Source organism: Rutilus rutilus (genome assembly GCF_951802725.1).
Source record: "Rutilus rutilus genome assembly, chromosome: 5".
Lineage (NCBI taxonomy): Eukaryota > Metazoa > Chordata > Actinopteri > Cypriniformes > Leuciscidae > Rutilus > Rutilus rutilus.
The window spans coordinates 11,404,235-11,425,181 of NC_140213.1; the positions used below are offsets into that span (position 1 = coordinate 11,404,235).

Below are 20,947 nucleotides of genomic sequence, written 5' to 3' on the forward strand. Positions count from 1 at the left end.
AATATTCAGCGTCATTGCTCCTAATATCGTCTCTATTTTTAACTTTTGATTCTATTTTTTTCAGTTCTAAAATTGATTCTATCTTCGGTTCTATTCTGTTGTAGCCTTATAGGCCTATTTATATATATGAAAAATATGCCTATTAGGCTAAAGGTTTTATATTTAACCCACTTACATTTTAAAATACGGCAATTGCTGCTGTTTTGCACAATGTCCCTTTGCGCCACCTGGCGGTCATTTTGGGAACGACTTTGAAATGCGGCTGGTTTATTTTCGCCGCGGTGATTTCGCCGCGGCAGCTGGCGCGGCGGTATTAGGCATTCTGGTTGTCCACCATCTGTACCAGTTGCGTCTTCAAGCTTGAATTTGAGCTGAATGTGTGAAAGTCCTTGTTAAAGGTCCCGTTTTTCCTGTGTTTTTGAAGCTTTGATTGTGTTTAAAGTGTGCAATATAACATGTGTTCATGTTTCGCGTGTAAAAAAACACAGTATTTTTCACACAATTTACTTATCTGTATACCGCTGTTTTCACTGTCCTAAAAACGGGCTGATGACTTCCTTGTTCTATGAAGTCCCTCCTTCAGAAATACGTAACGAGTTCTGATTGTGCCAGCGGTTCCTGTGTTGTGATTCGACAGCAGCTTAGCGCACGTTGCCCGGAAAGGTCACACCAGGTTACCATAACGTGGAGATGCATGCGCTCAGGCCAAACAAAGGTGATTTGACTCCGGGATGAAAATAACAGCGTCTCGATGACATGGCGACAAACACACTCTACAAACGCAACTCTTCCTCATCTCCATGGGAGCGCAACAAGGCCATGCCCCCTTTTTTGTATATTCCTGTGGGCGGAGGTTTGTCAAAAAACTGTTCTAGTGACGTCATTAAAGTAGGAAGTAGAGGGATGTAGTCCAAACCGGCCGTTCGCTGTAGGCTTTGAAAGGGGACTTCTGTTAAATAAAATATCTTGCTTGGCATTGAACTTTGAGCTTTATAATTTTACAGGTATTATTTATGCTCTAACAGCAACATTACACACTAACTAAAGTTTGAAAAATGGGATCACGAAGAACAGGACCTTTAATCAATCAAAAGATCTTCTCCAAACTTTTTCACCTGCATGTGCTCTCAGAGGTGCACCACTATATTGTTCCCCCCTGGAAACACAACTTCTCAGGTTCCAGCTCAGCCACCACACTGCACTGCCCTCTTCAGGAATTTCTTTACATGGAGAAACTTGAAGTAAATGCTATTTTTTTCTTGACGAAACACCTCCCACTTGACCTCCTGGTTCACGAATCACCTTGTTATAACTTTTTCTTTTGTTCTTGCTTTTGTTCCTCTACAGGAAGAAAAACAATCAGTCGTCTGACATCCCTATAAAGGATTGTAGCAGGGATTTTAGTTGACAGGTTCTTAACTTTTATCTCTTTGGACAGGCTTCACAGTTGAGACTGGGTAGCTAGGGTAGGTTTTCACATTTACATCTCTTACAATGCCCTTCTAATCAAGGTTGATAATACTAATTTCATTCATAAAGTTTACACTCATTCACTTCACACACTCATTATTTTGTAGTGATGTGATATCCCCTGGAGCACCTTTTATCCAGCAAACACAGTCTACAGAATATTTTTCCTATTATAAGGTAGAATTTGTTATTCCTTATCCATGCCTTTCCGAATAAGGTAGTGAAGTAGTCATATTTAGACATCATTGACATCATATTTAGAGTCATTGAGTCATTCATTGAGTCATTCACCCTACCAATTATTTGTTTAAAACTGATTCATACAAGACACTGAAACCACCACTACAAACCACCAAGACAAAAACACCCCCACTGCATTGATCCTGCTTTGATCATTTTTAAAATTGGTTTCATCATTGTTTTAGTCATCATATTCGTCATTCGTCATATTTATTTATTTATATATATATAAAAAAAAGGGACCTGTGACCCTGTAGACTAGAGGATAAAGCGGTTTGAGGAATTGATGGATGGGTTTTGAAAAATACATTTTATATGAAAAATGATATGCTTGTAAAAATTAAACGCTGGTCAAAACACTTAGGCTGTTGTTCCTTAGATTAGACCCTAGAAGACCTTAGTGGAGTAATTCAACAGCTGTTGGAATTTTACAGGCTGCTTAGTGATTCTGCCTTCAAGACAGGACGTCAGCCAGAGCCTTTAATCACACTGCCAGTATGCAATCGAGTAAAGGTTTCATTTGGGGAATGCGGCTAGACTCTCTGTACTGTCTGTTGGAGAGTAGATGTGCTCAGCTAAGCCTCTAGACCCAGGATCAAAGCAATGTCTTTGGATACAAGCTTTCTTATCTACCCTTCCTCTCTACAACAGTTTCTCTTGCTTTCTTTCTCTCCCCTCTCACTATCTTTCCTCTGCAGCTCTGGAATACCATAACCTCAACACCTCAGTAGCAACCAGGCCATTTTGGATAATCACAGGTAATCATCTTATTGATGAATGTTCATTACTAACCATATAAATGAAAGAACTTCATTTAGAAAGAAGAATTTGATTCTTTTCTGTTTGCTCTGTTGACTTTTCTGACATCCGCCCACAACTTTTGTTCTGGATAACTGAGATTTCCATAGATGATTTTCACTCCCATTCCCATTATATGGAGGGATGTGGTGTAAAATCAAATTGTGGTGTTTACTCTGTATATGTTTGCTTTAAGGTCCTCTATATGCTAGAATACTCCTAAAACCTCACATAAACAAACTGTTAGAACATGTGGGAAACATCTGGGAAATGTTTTTGTTGTGTTATATTACAAGCATTTTCACATAACATGCATAGCAAATACTTAAACTATTTGCTCCAGTGAGTTTGTATAATACGTATAATAACATGCTGCCATTCTATGGCAAGATTAGATCATTTTAAATTTCTTTCCATTCTGCCCATACACAAAAGAAATATATTTGAAATATATTTTCAAAATATATTTTTGGAATATATGCAAATATTTGAAATTGGCCCAATAAATATATTTTAGTTAAATATATGTACATATATTTTCATATATGTTTACATATATGTTCATATATTTTTTAACTTTTGCAAATTGTTTCATTTGAAATATATTTTGAAATTTAAAAAGTTAACATTTTCACAAACAAACAACACATTTTCAATTATTTTTTTTAGATAGACCACTTCAGCCGTGGATGTGGGCATGGGAGAGCAGTGCTCTACCACTTCCCCCACCCACATTTTTCCTACTGGTCGGGGATTGAACCGGCAACCCTTCGGTTACAAGCCTGTAGCCCTAACCAGCAGGCCACGGCTGCCCTTTACTGAGTTTATTGGCCTAAAAGGACAATTTTATGTAGGAAATAACACACAGAATGCAGAGTTTTTTTTCCCTATTTTTACAGAATTGAATACAGTTATTTAATAGTGTGTGTATGCAGTGTTAGACACTGAGTTCTGTCTATTGTTTAAGTGCACTTCACTGTTGGAGTGTCACTGTTATACTTGCATCATAAATATTGTGCATATTTTCAATATTTAAATGACTTCTGTCAGGTCCATTAAGTCAAGAACACACGGACAATAAAAATAAAGAATTTTCATTGAATAGATTGCAAACAAGTTGATGTTCCTGAATTGAAATTTGGCAGTATGGCTCTGTTCAGGGAGTCCTCTGACCTTTCATGAGCACCATGAAATAGCAGAGAGTCAGAGGACAGCAGCAGCAGCATTAGGGAACGCTCACACAGTTTAGGACTGTGAGAGCTAAAATATCCCCCCTGTGAACAGAGCAAGCAACATGACATAAAGCAATGCCACGTTATGCATAAGGAGGAGCTGGGGAGGTGGCGGGCAGCAGAAGCGAGCAGCAAGCATGTATGAGCAAACTGAATGTGCTTTAAATAGGGCGCCTTGTCTGAGCTTTGGCCATTGAGCAGCGAGGGGAGTTAACGAGCTAATGCAGCTCAGCTGGAGCAGATCAGCTGACGGGACAGTGTTCTTAGCAAACAGCATTAGCAGTGTCTTGACTACCTGGCCTGCCAGAACTGACGCTGACGCTCAATTTCAGGAAAGATGTCAATAAAACAACAATAAATCTAATAATTGCACTTAGTGTTAGGTACGTGCCACCTAATATGGCCTAATAGTCCTAGGAAAGCAACTATCTGTCATTTTACATTGCAGTCATTTAAATGTAAGTACAGTATTTATTATAGCTGTGTGTCATAATACAGTAGTGAAATATGGTAGCCTACTGTTGGGTATAGGGGAAAAGGTAGAGGAATTACTATGATCAAAATACATTTTCGACCCTTCTTTAGCAAGCTAAACATTTTATGACCATATATTTTGTCATATATTTTACATTACATGTTATAAATGTAAATATATTTCACACTTAACATCATATATTTTTGTTATATTTCAGAATATATTTCAAAATGATAAATATAAGTGAACAACAATGCAAATATATTTCAATGTATTTGGAATATATGGCACATATATTTTTGACACTTTAAAAAATATATTTCAAATTTTTTTTTTTCTGTATGGGTGTGTAAACACAGCAACCTATCTCCTGTACTGTCTCTGTAATTGATCAGTTAATCAAGATCTGAGTGTGTTGAATAATACTAATATTCATGATCCTGCTTTGACTTTCTTTGAAACTATTTTTATTGGCAGAGGAAAAACAAACAAAACGACAAAGTCATTTTTGTCATCGGTTTCATCATCGTTTTGGTCATAATTTTTATCATATCGTTGACCAAGTACAACATAATTGAGAAGTAACTACTGTGAGCAAGACTCTACAGCAGTGGTTCAGCAGCAACTCTGGCCCTCGAGGTCCTCTGTCCTGAAGAGTATAGCTCCAACCCTGATCAAACTCATCTGCCCATAACTTTTTAGCAATCCAGAAGACATCAATTAGCTTGTTCAGGTGTGTTTTAGAACCTAAATGCTGCAGAACTTGAGGGCCAGCACTGAGAAACTCTGCTCTACAGCAAGACTATTTCATTTAATGTCTCTCCCTCTCCCTCTCTTTATCTCTCCAGTGATTCAGGATGTGGAAAACTCCTCTCTGGAAGGACAGTACCAGAGCTTTGCCAGTCTGATGGAGGAGCGGTTGGCTGAGCTCTTCATGGTGGCACATCAGCAAGGTGTTCGCTTCAAAAGGGCAACAACGGTGGGCAGTTACACTGTCCAGGTACGACCTAATGGAACTTCCAAGTACTAATGTATTGAGCAAATTTATAGCGAACAAATACAGTGGGTATGGAAAGTATTCAGACCCCCTTAAATGTTTCACTCTTTGTTATATTGCAGCCATTTGCTAAAATCATTTAAGTTCTTTTTTTTCCCCTCATTATTGTACACACAGCACCCCATATTGACAGAAAAACACAGAATTGTTGACATTTTTGCACATTTATTAAAAAAGAAAAATTGAAATATCACATGGTCCTAAGTATTCAGACCCTTTGCTCAGTATTTAGTAGAAGCACCCTTTTGATCTAATACAGCCATGAGTCTTTTTGGGAAAGATGCAACAAGTTTTTCACACCTGGATTTGGGTATCCTCTGCCATTCCTCCTTGCAGATCCTCTCCAGTTCTGTCAGGTTGGATGGTAAACGTTGGTGGACAGCCATTTTCAGGTCTCTCCAGAGATGCTCAATTGGGTTTAAGTCAGGGCTCTGGCTGGGCCATTCAAGAACAGTCACGGAGTTGTTGTGAAGCCACTCCTTCGTTATTTTAGCTGTGTGCTTAGGGTCTTGTTGGAAGGAACATTGTCTTGTTGGAAGGTGAACCTTCGGCGCAGTCTGAGGTCCAGAGCACTCTGGAGAAGGTTTTCGTCCAGGATATCCCTGTACTTGGCCGCATTCATCTTTCCCTCAATTGCAACCAGTCGTCCTGTCCCTGCAGCTGAAAAACACCCCCACAGCATGATGCTGCCACCACCATGCTTCACTGTTGAGACTGTATTGGACAGGTGATGAGCAGTGCCTGGTTTTCTCCTCACATACCGCTTAGAATTAAGGCCAAAAAGTTCTATCTTGGTCTCATCAGACCAGAGAATCTTATTTATCACCATCTTGGAGTCCTTCAGGTGTGTTTTCATGTGTCTTGCACTGAGGAGAGGCTTCCGTCGGGCCACTCTGCCATAAAGCCCCGACTGGTGGATGGCTGCAGTGATGGTTGACTTACTACAACTTTCTCCCATCTCCCGACTGCATCTCTGGAGCTCAGCCACAGTGATCTTTGGGTTCTTCTTTACCTCTCTCACCAAGGCTCTTCTCCCCCGATAGCTCAGTTTGGCCAGACGGCTAGCTCTAGGAAGGGTTCTGGTCGTCTCAAACGTCTTCCATTTAAGGATTATGGAGGCCACTGTGCTCTTAGGAACCTTAAGTGCAGCAGACATTTTTTTTGGCCAGATCTGTGCCTTGCCACAATTCTGTCTCTGAGCTCTTCAGGCAGTTCCTTTGACCTCATGATTCTCATTTGCTCTGACATGCACTGTGAGCTGTAAGGTCTTATATAGACAGGTGTGTGGCTTTCCTAATAAAGTCCAATCAGTATAATCAAACACAGCTGGACTCAAATGAAGGTGTAGAACCATCTCAAGGATGATCAGAAGAAATGGACAGCACCTGAGTTAAATATCTGAGTGTCACAGCAAAGGGTCTGAATACTTAGGACCATGTGATATTTCAGTTTTTCTTTTTTAATAAATGTGCAAAAATGTCAACAATTCTGTGTTTTTCTGTCAATGTGGGGTTTTGTGGGGTTTATGTGTGGAGAAAACCAGGCACTGCTCATCACCTGTCCAATGCTGTGTGTACACTAATGAGGAAAAAAAAAAAACTTAAATGATTTTAAGCAAAATAACAAAGAGTGAAAAATTTAAGGGGGTCTGAATACTTTCCGTACCCACTGTAAATAATTATTAAAAAAATAATATTAATTCTGGTAGACAGATTCACAAACCCTATGTAAGAAATGGCCATAGTTTGGCCCAACAGTATAGTAATTTCTTACTAGAATTAGTTTTAGCTGAAGATGTGGAAATATCATAGTTCATTTGGAAATTGGCCAAACTATAATACTTCCATATGTTTTTCCTTCAAATTAATTTTGTTTAGAGATCTACAATCATGATTTGAAATTAACACCGCCAACCCGCCAAATGTGGTTGACAATCCACTGTGTCGGGTAATGCATATCTACAAACTAGCCAATTTGGTGGGTTATGATTCATATTCTATCTATCGCTTTGCATGGCATCGCTATCAGAGCCCTTCCCCCAAAAGGAGCCTCAAACAATAGCAAAACAACGCGTAAAGAGGCCATGCCTTTAAAATTCGAACACATTGTTTTCTATGACTGTACGCACACCCAACTATGACTCCCAACTGTTCAAATCATGCCACACCACAGCACCGCCACTCACAGTTTTCTATTAAAATACAACAATTTAGGGCGAATATATTTACTTATTTAGATTCACTGTTTTGGACTGCCGCCTTAAACTTGAGAACGCGAATACAGAATGATGCGACCAGTGTGTGATAAGCCTACCTGTGAGATGTCCACGCCGCTGTGCGACCAGTTAACATTCCGCCAGAGCCCTAGAAGACAATTAAGAGACCACTTTTTCCAATCCATTCTCATAAATACCTACCATCTTTATTGCTACGTGCTTGTTACGTAATAGGGACAGAAGAGCAGGTGAAAGAGTTTATTTAACAGCAGAGGGCAGACAAACAGGTAAATGGCAAACACAAGGTAGGGGAGAGCTCAGGACACAGACGCTGGAGAGGAATGGAGCGGGCATCCTGGAGTCTAAATCCGGAGGGTGAGCAGGGTATGCAGATTCCAGGGCAGAGCAGGCGAAGCAGGCGGCTAGGGCGGAGCAGGCTGTGCAGGCGGCCAGGGCGAAGCCTGCAGTTCGGGTGGCCACTTTGGCCGGGGACCTATAGCCTCCCCCCAAAAAATGTCTTGGGTGGAGCTATGGGCGTGGCTCAGGAACAGACAAAGGCTTGGGAACAGACACAGGCTCGGGAGCAGACACAGGCTCTGACGTGGCGGGGACCATCCTGGTTGAGGGCTCAGTCGGCGAGGCGGCGGCCATCTTTGCCAGAGACAAACTCTCAGGCGTGGCGGTGGCCATCTTGGTCAGAGACAAACTCTCAGGCGTGGCGGTGGCCATCTTGGCCGGAGACAAACTCTCAGGTGTGACAGCAGCCATCTTGGCCGGAGGCGAACTCTCAGGCGTGATGGCGGCCATCTTGGCCGGAGACTCAGGCTCAGGCGCAGGAACAGACTCAGGCTCAGGACACAGTGGGGAGACAGGGACGGAAGAGAGATCTGGAACTGCTTCCTCGATGGTGTAGGAGGATCCACTCAACCACAGAATGTAATCTATGTACCTTTTTAAGGAACACATGGTGGCAGCAGCTGGTAATTGCTGGAAGAGCGGATCGTCCAAACTGCTCCAAAAGATGGTCTTAAGGGTTCCATGGCACCCAAGACGCGAAGTCGAGGAACTCCTCGATATAGTCCTCGATCGGGCGGTGATCCTGGGTGATGGTGAGGAGTAGGTCGGTGGGATCTTGTGTGTTGAGGAGGATGCCCATCGTGCTGCAATCTGTCTTGGTCCAGTCTTCTGTTACGTATCAGGGACCTGGAGACAGAAGAGCGTTTGAAAGAGTTTATATAACAGCAGTGGGCAGAAAAACATGTGAATGGCAAACACAAGGGTAGAGGAGAGCTCAGGACACAGACGCTGGAGAGGATCTCTGGAGAGGAATACTGGGGATAAACACAGGAGGAATCACTGGAGAGGACACAGGTGATCACACAGGTAAAGACACGGGAGGTATGGGTCCAAACGTTCCACACGCTCGAGATAATCGAGACTGGACAATGAGGGAACACAAGGTGATTGGTTTTATGGTGAAGTTAATGAGGGGATCGCTGACAGGGGCAGGTGATTGTGGAGGTGTGGGCCAAGGAGGATGCTGGGAAATGTAGTGAAGGAGGTGGTGACTAGGCTGGTGACCTTGACAGTGCTGGTAAACTCATGGCAATTATAAGAGATGACACAGAGAATTTTGTTTTTATTTCTATTTTATTTTATTTGAATGGTACCCGCAAACAGTAATTGACTGTCGTAAAGCTGAAAGCAATGCAACGATTCAAAATCAGATTTAATAATAAATACACTCACCTAAAGGATTATTAGGAACACCATACTAATACTGTGTTTGACCCCCTTTCGCCTTCAGAACTGCCTTAATTCTACGTGGCATTGATTCAACAAGGTGCTGAAAGCATTCTTTAGAAATGTTGGCCCATATTGATAGGATAGCATCTTGCAGTTGATGGAGATTTGTGGGATGCACATCCAGGGCACGAAGCTCCCGTTCCACCACATCCCAAAGATGCTCTATTGGGTTGAGATCTGGTGACTGTGGGGGCCATTTTAGTACAGTGAACTCATTGTCATGTTCAAGAAACCAATTTGAAATGATTCGAGCTTTGTGACATGGTGCATTATCCTGCTGGAAGTAGCCATCAGAGGATGGGTACATGGTGGTCATAAAGGGATGGACATGGTCAGAAACAATGCTCAGGTAGGCCGTGGCATTTAAACGATGCCCAATTGGCACTAAGGGGCCTAGAGTTGGCCAAGAAAACATCCCCCACACCATTACACCACCACCACCAGCCTGCACAGCTCAAAATTGCTTAAATCACCTTTCTTTCCCATTCTGACATTCAGTTTGGAGTTCAGGAGATTGTCTTGACCAGGACCACACCCCTAAATGCATTGAAGCAACTGCCATGTGATTGGTTGATTAGATAATTGCATTAATGAGAAATTGAACAGGTGTTCCTAATAATCCTTTAGGTGAGTGTATATTTAAATCTGTGACTTTGATAATCTGGTTTATTTCTGATATTTTTGTTTTTGGCTAGCAGAAGTTCTGAATCGCTGGTAACTTAAAATGTTTGTAGGCAAATTGGCTGGTGAGTTCATTTCAAACCCTGTCTAGAATGTATGCTTGAACTGTGTAAATTATTGTCAGTTACAAAGAGTGCTGTTGTTACAACCTACCTGATTACTGGGGTAAGTTGTAACAATATGTGGGGTGGGATGTAACACTAATAGAAAACATGGACATTTTAGATTTTTAGCATGAATTCATTGTGGTAATCAAATTTCCTTGTTAAAATGTTTTGTTTGCCATTCCCCATCACCACCTCTATTAATTCTACACATTCAAATGCAAAATAGTACAAATTTAAAACAGCAAACAAAAATGTAAACAAATATAGAAATTGAGGAAAAGAAATATAGAATTTTATTATTTATTTATTTATTTATTTATTTATTTATTTATTTATTTATTTATTTGCTTTTGGTAACATGTAGATGAAAAGCGTGGCTGAATGTTATATATCACATTAAACAAGAAAAATGTGCTAATTCAGATTATACCAGTTTTGTCATTTAACATTATACCATTAACATTTAACATTAACATGATCACAAATTATAATCCAAAAGGGGTATTATTATATAATTGTCTTACTTATTTTTTTATTTTCTTGATAAGTTTTTTATCCTGCAAAATTTATCCTGAATATGTTTTTACACAAAATCTTCTACTGTACATCTACTGTTACATCAGGAGGAATTCATGTATGATATTGATTTCATCCTTGTTGCTCATTTCTAAATAATTAATCTTACAGGCTGCATCTGAAATCGCATTATTCCCTACTATATAGTAGACCATTTTTTTTTTTTTTTGACAAAAGAATACAGTACTCATAAAAGAGTAGGCAAAAAGTACCCAGATGACCTACTACTTCTGGCGATATTCTGATGTGTGCATACACTGGACACTTCACTATCCCATGAGGCCATGGGAGAGGAATTGTGTATGGCAGTGAAGCGACGCAACTAACGTTGGTAGGTCACATGATAATGACAACATGGTGAATGTAGTTTGTCCAGCTTACATTCATACTATAACGCAGTCCTGAAGTAATTACTCATTCAAAATAAGTATATACTCAAGAGAGTATGCGATTTCGGACGCAGCCACAGTGTCACAAAACCCCAAGTCCCCCCCCTCCCTGTAGATTGTTTGATGGAAAAGGTTTAACATTTAGGTTTACCAAATAAAACTGTGTCTACTGGAAGTGATCAAGCTGTGTTTCATTGCATTCAGATGGTTAGTATCAGGCGTGTGCATGGGCCAAAAAACCCAGCTGAGATGACCTACTATGCCCAGCAAAACGAGACCCCACTGCTTGGCACATCTGCAGCCAAGCTTCTGAACACAGTGGACTCGCAGACCATGGCGCTCACGCTGGGATACTTTGTCCAACAGCAGGCTGAAGGTCAATATTATGTTTTCTATTTTAATTATAGAGATTTTACTATATGCAAAAATAGTTCAATTAGTTACAAAATATGGATATGTAACTAAGGATACTTTTTTTACAACTGAGACATGGAAAAATATTATCAAAATATTTTTTGGTAATCAACATTATGATAGATATGCTTAACTTGAATCAAAAACAGGACATTTCTTTCAAATGAAATGTTTTACTGAACACAATTTCCTGTGTTGACATACCCTAGTGAAAAAAGCCTGTACCAAAATGTATTTAAAATACATTTATTTATACAAAGTATAATACAAATCCTTTAACATATTTACTGACATATCGCTTGAGACTTACTGATATAAATATTAGTATTAAACTTTATTTGGAGTGCTTCTTTATTGCACAATGTACATTTCTTAATATTAACCCTAAAATGTGTTTTAATATCACTATTAGTAAGGATACTATGATCTCTGTATAATATCAGCCTTAGCACTATTTTTGGATAACTAAAGTGCATTAAGTACAAAATTAGTTGTTCCAATTTAGCAGACTTTAAGTATACCAATTTAGTATACTAAAAGTACATTGCTGGGTATTTATATTAATTACATAAATATGTAAATGTATTTGTAGTATACTTAGCATAAATAAATGTATTTCAAATACATTTTAGTAAATACATTTTTCACTGGGGTATTTCCTATTTGGAATATTTAAGGTCTCATCCTTTTTTTTTTTTTTTTTTTTACTAGAAAATATCATTTCAATGACATCACAGTCCATCTAAAACATGATTTGCCACACACACACACACACACACACACATATATATATATATATATATATATATATATATATATATATATATATATATATATATATATATATATATATGAAGAGTTCAGATGCAAAAACCTCTAAGTGCCATCTGAAATTTTCTTCTAAAATAATAATTTTTATCAAGCTCATATATTTAAGTTCAGTAATTTCACTTAAATGGCAATGAAAATTACCTATTAATTGTCATTTAAGTGGCACTTAGAGGCTTTAACATCTGAACTCATCATATATATATACATTTAATAAAGACATCAGTAGCAGTATTGGTATTGGTGGTACTGGCCTTCATTCATAGTACTTAGAAAAAAGATGCCTTTAAACAAATATTTAAAATATACCGCCTTTATTTCGTAATATAAAATTATATAAATATAATTATGATTATTATATATAATAGGCATACATGCATCTTGTAGCAGATCTAGACAGGTGGAGCTGGGGGAGGTGGACAATTTCAGAGGAACTCTGATTGCAGGACCAGCTTATAACAAACTGTTAAACAGAATATTTAAATGGTGAGCAAGCAATCTCATTGGCTGCAGAATCAGCAAAGGGCAAATCAGCTTGTGCCATGCAGTAAATTAAGTGATTCCTAGCAGACTGCATACAAAGGACCTATCAGCCCGTGCCATCTAAAGTTTCATGTCTGAAATAGATATGTTGGCTGCATCCAAAATTGTACACTTTTCTACATTACAGTAGGCGAAAAACAATATTTGTATGAGTACTGTGAATTCGGACATAGTTCTTTATCACATATTGTTTTTATTACTACTACCTACTACTTCCAGTGAGATTCTGAAGTGTGCATACGATGGACACTTTACTATCGCATGAGGCCACGAGAGAGGAATTGTGAATGGCAGTGAAGGTCACATGATGATGACAAAATGGCAGATGTAGTACATCCGGACTACATTCCTACACGCATTCATCCTATGTAGAAAGTCCTTTTTAGCGTTGCAAAGTAATTACTTATTCAAAATGAGTACCTACACAAGAGTATGTGATTTCGGAGGAAGCCATATTTGCTAAAGGTTATTTTGATCAGCTTTACGGAATAGCATATTGAGGCATCAAAGCTAACAGACATGAACTAAAACTCAAAATATTGCTTTCATTGCAATTCTTTAAGCTAACTAAGTACTGTACGATCCACTGAAAGAAGAAAAAGAATGAGTACTGAAATGCTGCTAATGTAATCAATAACAAAATTATTGTTATGCAAACTAAATATTTGTCCCACCATGCAGCTGTGGTGAAGAATCCACCCAACAACCTTTGGATCATTGCTGCGGTGCTTGCACCCATCGGTGTGGTGACCCTCATCATCATTATCATCACCACGGTGCTGTGTCATAAAAACAAGAGCGATTTCAAAAGCGATCCAATCAGCAACTTCAACCCTCGAGTCAAGGTATGGCAGTGACTAGACACATATCCTGCTTGACCATTTCCCATAAGGCACTGCTTTGCTCTTAACACTCTCATTATAGCTCATTATGGTATTTTGTACACTCAGCATATTTTACAGTGGCTTCATCAACAGTTTTCCTCAAATGCTGACATGCTTTGGTTGCTTGCCTCTGGGAATACATCCCAGAGAGAGCGTATGAGAGAGAGCTAGAAATGATTGATGACTCTTCATGCTGTTTTCTCTCATTTAGACTGCTTACTGGAGAGACGTGGGTTATTACCCTCAGGTAGTTATTCAGCTCTTCAATCATCTCACCTGCTGCTCTGGATCCTGATGTACACACAGTGTTAAGGATGATGTGTAGTGTAGACAGGTCTCAGGGACAAATACTAATGATCTTGCACAATTAAAGGGTTAGTTTACACACACACACACACACTCACACACACACGCACGCACGCACACACACACCCTTTTATATTATTCCAAACATGTAAGACTACATTTCTTTTGTGAATCACACACATTTTTTTTTTTAGGCAAAGTGTCAATAGAACAGCAGTATTTTTATTTTTTCAAATTAGGATCTGAATGTATGTGTGTGTGCATGTGTGTATATGTATGTGTTCCATTGCGTGCTTGTATGCCTAAGCTGAATATTTTAGGAATAAGGTCAGAAATTCTCTGATGATTTACTTGAAACTAGGCTAGATGGACTATGGAAGGGACAGAAACCTCTTTGAAAAAGCATAAAACATGTATCCTCCTCACTAAAAGAAATGCAGGCAGCAGCTCTCTTTTAAACATGTCAAATATGTCTTATTTATTAGGTATAATGATCTGACCTGCTTTCCCCAATACAACCTCTGGCCTTTAGTTTGTCATCCACTATTACTGAAAAACTACTGCCTGCCCTGAATTTTGCTTGACCATTATAGAACGCATCCTTGCCTTCAGTTATCCAGCAACTGAGGATTTGCTATTTGCAAAATCAGTGCATTAGTGTTACAATGTGGTGGTAGCAGTGCACGAAGAAGACAAAGAAGATATAAATAACAGTCTTTATTAAACTTCAACACTCAAGAGAACACTAGAATAATCACAGGAATAAAAACCACCATACGAGAGAGTAAAACACAGGATATACAAGCAGTTGGTATACATGATACAAACAAAAGAAACATATATATGGAACAGGTAAACATAATCAATAATTTAAAGAGTAACCATAGTGACAAACTAGGGAGTAATGAATAATCAAGCAAACTAAACAGAGTGGGGAAACTATAGGAAACTGAGCAGAATGCCAAAACCAACCAAAAAAACAGTTACAATTAGTAATATTAGAATATATTTGCCAGGCGCACAGCCATTCTTCACAATGTTTTCCCGGAGATCAGTGCCAGGACAGCAGTGAGGACAGCTCAACAGAAAAAATGCTTAAAATAAATTTATATGACTGCATTGTGACATAACTTAAAATAACATTGCTCAGAACTAACTGAGAACTAGCTTTCAAATTATAATATACTGAGGTGATATTTCAGTAACACTTTATAATAACGTTCAGTTGTTAGTAATTTATAAGTGGTTAGTTAATGATGAAATAATTGTTTACAAAACATTCATAAATGATTAGCAAGTGATATACTAACATTTTATGTATGTTTTGTAAATTCTGTAACAAGTCATTTACAAGTGATTAGTAAATGATTAACTAATATTTTACGAAACATTAAGTGATATGTTAATAATTGTATGTATGTTTTGTAGATTCAGTTATAAGTCATTTACAATTGATTAGTTAATGATTAACTAATCATTTACAAAACATGAATATGCGTTTCATAAATGTTTAATAAATTATGTTTTTTTTTTGTTTTGTATGTACGTAGCAATTAGAGGGTGCAGAAAGTGTTGTAAATGCCTTGTATACACATACAGATAATTTGTTACAGGTAAGTAAGTGTTCAACACAATGATGTATAAACGCATGAATAAATAATTTACAACACTTTCTGCATCCCCTAAAGTGTAAACTATTCATCACTTGTAAATGTGTTACACATAATTTGTAGATTACCACTTTAAGAATCAATAAGGCATAAGATCAACGAATCTTATCTACGAATGATATGTAACACATTTACAAGTGATGAATAGTTTACACTTTAGATTAGGGGTTGCAGAAAGTGTTGTAAATGATTTATTCATGCGTTTACACATCTACAACAGGTGTTGAACACTGTAGTGTGTACTACAGTGTAAGTGCTGACTGGTGAGGGTATAGACAGCTGTCTTCTCTGAAACACATGGAGTCTTTAACCACTGTGCACCTAATGTGAGCAAAACATACAAAAAAAATTAACAATTTATTAAACATTTATGAAATGCATAGTCATGTTTTGTAAATGATTAGTTAATCATTAACTAATCAAATGTAAATGACTTATAACTGAATCTACAAAACATACATAAAATAATGAACATATCACTTATTAATCATTTATGAATGCATAGTCATGTTTCGTAAGTGATTAGTTAATCATTTACTAATCACTTACAAAACATACATAAAATGTTAGTATATCACTTGCTTAGTTCATCATTAACTAACCACTTATAAATGACTTACAACTGAACGTTATTATAAAGTGTTACCGATATTTCTACAGTATTTCTGCCAATCTAAACCTGTCAGTCATATTGTAACTTATGGATATAAATAGCAGTTTGCATTCATTCATCATAAATTCGTTCATTCAAATTCCCTTCAGACTACTTAATTAATTAGAATTTGAGTTAAGTCTCATCTTCAAGCCCATCCACTGCCAAATCTGTTTACCTTCATTAGATTTAAGGATTATATTAACATGTGAACTCATGAACCTTCCTTGGTCTAATCTAATGCAGTCAGATAAAATTATTCCTTTATTCACTTGAATAAAATAATTTAGGTGTTAAACCCCATTTTACGTATTTAATTGCACTTGAAACAATGAACTATCCTCATAAATTCTCATTTTAATGTAGCAGTCATATTTCTGACAGCACATACACTTTTCATGCCTGAAATATATAGTCAAAACATTTCTTCAAATTAATTATTTCAAAGGAACACCAAATTATTGATTTGGTAACAAAACAAAACACTCTTTTATCTGTCTTAAATGGGTGATATTTTATGGAAACCACATTATGCACTGTAAAAAGTGGTAACCTGCCATTTTTATCATAAAAAGCTATTTATACTTTTTACTTTTTTCTAAAAAAATTATACTTATTTTTTTGTTGGTATTCAGATTCATTTAGTGATGTTAAATGTTATATTTGACTTAAAAAGAAGTTAATTTAGATGTTACCAATTTTTTTACAGTGTGGTGTATAAGAATAACCTTCATGCCTGTAATCAAATATGTGAATGTTTGCTCGTTGCTTAGCCTGTCCAGGGGTTTGACTATGCCAAGCAACACCTGGGTCAGCAGGGTGGTGATGAGGAGACCCTTCCGGTTACTCAGGAGACTATGGTTCTGCCCCATCCCATTCGAGATGCCCCTCTGTCTTTAGATAAGCCCGCACGCCGGGATGGATCAACTTCCAAGAAGAGTCTGACCAGTGAGATGAGGAAAAGGTATTTGTGAAGAAAGCTAATACTTATGGCATGCTGGAATTGCTCAATATTCATGTCACAGCCCTATCAGTGATGCTGTTGTTTGCTGTGATTTGGCACAGATCCACAAAACTACTTGTCATGGAAGACATAACCTAAAGTAGACACTATACAGTCTACAAGAGATGGCGAGATAATTGCGATAGAGACTTGTTTGCTAATTGCTTTTTAAATCAAACCAGTGCCCAGGATGTCAGTATGATTTTAACACAGTTAATGAGTTCTAAAATGTTGTCATATTTTTAAGTTGACTATCAGTTAATGAATTTCAAATGGTTGGATGAGCATACTGTAGCTTTTAGTTAGTTTCATGAAGGAGTATGATAAATGGATCTTGCTTGAGGCAAAATGTTCTCTGAGCAGAAACTGTTTGAGTTAATGTGTGGATATGTTCTTGATGTTGAACATTTATCTCTGAAAAAGTTAAGATGTAATGCCTGGAGAAATGTATTTTTCATTTTCCAACCCTGTTTCAGCTAATTACAGTTTTTCTCAAACAATTTGACACATTTCTCCAAACTCAGGTCACTGTTCTCAAAACAGTTAAACAGGTTGTACATTTTCCTTCATTTCTTGCAAACTACAAATCACGTTTCATTTTCTCAAAAGTCTGTGGACAAAATTCTCAAATGTTTTCACAGTAGATCATACAGCCAACCAAAATTTTGATATATCAGGAAAAAACAATTGCAGCTCTTTTTAGAAAGAGATGAGGGCAAATAAATAGATGGTAAAGGAAGAGGAGATGGAGCAAGTGCTGCAATCCACTGGTGTTGTTGCACACAACGCTGTCTTGGGGCCGCACAACACAGAAAGGCTGTGAAACTCCCTCAATGAAATTGACCCGCAGGGTGATCAGGAGCAAATTTAGGGAAATTGTGTAGTTGTGTGGGACTATGTCCAATTTTACCCTTCAGCACTGGTGCAAGAGTGGTTTGAGCATCAGCATTTCAGGATGATGTTCCTTCCAGCATATTCTTTTTTTGGAGATTGAAAGGATATATATAATCACAACCCTTACAACCAAGTAAGTATTCTTCAAGCAATGGAAGAGGCCTGTGGAGAAGTAGAAGCAAAAGGATGGATCTAGCATTCACAGCTTTTTTTTCCCCACGATGCATGACACGTGAAAATATCTGCTGTTATGTTGATGAAATTCTTTGACCAGATGTACAGTAAATTAGAGGCAAGATCTATAAACGTTCACTGATTCAATGATTGCAGATTACATTTTTTTTTTTTTTTTTTATTCCTAACAAGCATTGGTCAATACTGAAGCCACATTTTCAAAACTCTTCATACAGTCTGTATTACCAACATGAATCTTGGCTAAACAGTTAATCTCACCTCCAAAACTCACTCAGACTAACAAAACACTGCATATACTGTATGTCTCAAAATAAACTCTGGCAACAATTCTCATTCAGAAAACATATGTCATTTATAACATACTGACCAAAAAAAGTACTACCCTAGTGAAAAATAAATATACTAAAATATATTTAAAATACATTTATTTTATGCTAAGTACTGTATACTACAAATACATTTACATATTACGTACTTATGGCTCGCTGGCTAATTCGGAACATCAGACTCGGCTATGCAATTCAGTTCGGTGGTGACTCCTCCGTCCCCTCTTGCACAGCACCCCCCACAAAATAAATAAACAACAAAACAAAAATAAAGTGGCAGCCCCTCACGGACGACTGTCGTATATAAACATAACAAAACAACAACATAAATGTTCCAGGCCTGGCCCTCTCTCGTCCTTCACTGTTGTCAATAATTGAATCCTTCTGGAGCTCTTTCGTGGGACTCGAGACTGGTGTGGTGAGCAGGTGTCATTCATTAAAACTCACGCCACCGTGCCCCCACCCTGCTTGCCACACTTGCCATGGATGACACGCCAGAGCCCACTACTTATTCTGTGCCCGATCCTGCTGCAAATGAAAAGGCAGCGATTAATAGAGGCCACATTCCTAGTCCTAAATCGTCGGTTCAGCCTAGTCCCAAGTGGTCTTCGTCTTTGCTGTTTCCACCCAGTCCCAAGTCATCTTTGTTTCTGATGGTTCAGTCCAGTTCCAAGTCATCTCAGTCTCTGCTTATTCTGCCCAGTTCCAAGTCGCCTTTATTGCCATTGCCTCTGCCCAGCCTCAAGTCTGTTTTATTATGAATGGCCCGGCCCCGCCTGGTTTCTTAGTTATTTGTCTTACATTAATGTTATGGTATATATGTGCTTTGTTCTCTCTCTCTGTTATTAAGTTGGCTTGAGAGAGCCAACTTACTGAAATGCTATTTAAACTTAAGTTGGCTTGAGAAAGCCAACTTACTGAAATCCTATTTAAACTTATTAAGTTGGCTTGAGAAAGCCAACTTACTGATATTGTACTTAAACTTATTATTATTAGTGGTGCTTTTCAAAGCAACACTATTGTTATTGCTCATACTTATTATTCTTTTTATTATTATTATGGACAAAGTTTGGCGCGTAACTCACCCCGCACCGTTTGTCTCAGACCCCTGAGTGAGGTGTCAAATCGAGCGGCTCATTGAGGAGAGGTGTGCTATAAAAAGCGGCCAAAAAAGTCCCATTGACTTAACATTGGGCATTCTGAAAAAATTCAAATCCAAACCGACATTTTCACACACACAGACACAACTACCAAAAATACCTTAGCAACCACTCTGAACACCCTAGCAACGTCTAGAAATGCTCTAGTAACCACCAAAAATACCCTAGCAACCACCCAGAACACCCTAGCAACTGCCTAGCAACGTCCTAACATCCACCCAGAATACCATAGCAACTGCCTAGCAACACCCTAGCAACCACCAAGAATACCCTAGCAACTGCCTAGCAACCACCCAGAACACCCTAGCAACCACCTGGCAACAGCATAGCAACCACCCAGAACACCCTAGCAACCACCTGGCAACAGCATCTTGCTAAAAACATGCTAGCAACATGCTAATCATGCTAGCATCATGCTAACAACATGTTAATCAAGCTAGCATCATGCTAGCAACATGCTGATCAAGCTAGCATCATGCTAATCATGCTAGCATCATGCTAGCAACATGCTAATCAATAGCAACATGCTAATCATGTTAACATCTAGCTAAAAACATGCTAGCAAAATGCTAATTGTTACGTACTGCTCCGAGACACGAGGGTAGAAGATCCAAATGCAGTTTTATTTAAAGGGTTAAGCAGAATCGTAATCAAAATCCAGGCAAAGGTCATACACAGGCAGGCAATCAAACAAACAGACAAATCCAGAGGGTGAGGCAGAAACAGGAAAACCAGGACACGGGCAGAGATCAAGAACCAGGAATAACAACGGCAACAAAGGAAATGCTCAGAAATGCAGTTGGAATAACGTACAAGACTTCGCAGGGAATGATGAGGTGAACCAGGCTTATATGGGGTGAACTAAACAATATAATGAGACACAGGTGAATGTGATAATCAGGAATGATGAGTCCGGGCAGTGAATTATGGGAATTGTAGTAGTGAGTGAATAATGATAGTCTGATGTGGAGTGCCCTCAGGTGGCTCTCAAGGGCACTCCAGCTGATGACCGTTACACTAATCATG

The 20,947-nt window shown here is 38.3% G+C and overlaps 1 protein-coding gene across 4 annotated transcripts in view; it reads left to right on the plus strand.

The window, feature by feature from the left end:
- The window catches only part of kiaa1549lb (KIAA1549-like b), a 196,258-nt gene that overhangs the window by 82,218 nt on the left and 93,093 nt on the right, over window positions 1-20,947 (plus strand). For 2 of the 4 annotated variants that reach the window (XM_084409249.1, XM_084409246.1), the window contains exons 8-13: window positions 2,409-2,468; window positions 5,064-5,215; window positions 11,251-11,422; window positions 13,513-13,676; window positions 13,927-13,962; window positions 17,117-17,307. In XM_084409249.1, coding sequence (XP_084265375.1) covers window positions 2,409-2,468; window positions 5,064-5,215; window positions 11,251-11,422; window positions 13,513-13,676; window positions 13,927-13,962; window positions 17,117-17,307 — 775 coding nt within the window. The remainder of the gene's footprint in view (window positions 1-2,408; window positions 2,469-5,063; window positions 5,216-11,250; window positions 11,423-13,512; window positions 13,677-13,926; window positions 13,963-17,116; window positions 17,308-20,947) is intronic. The other 2 variants (XM_084409247.1, XM_084409248.1) reach the window with 2 other exon arrangements.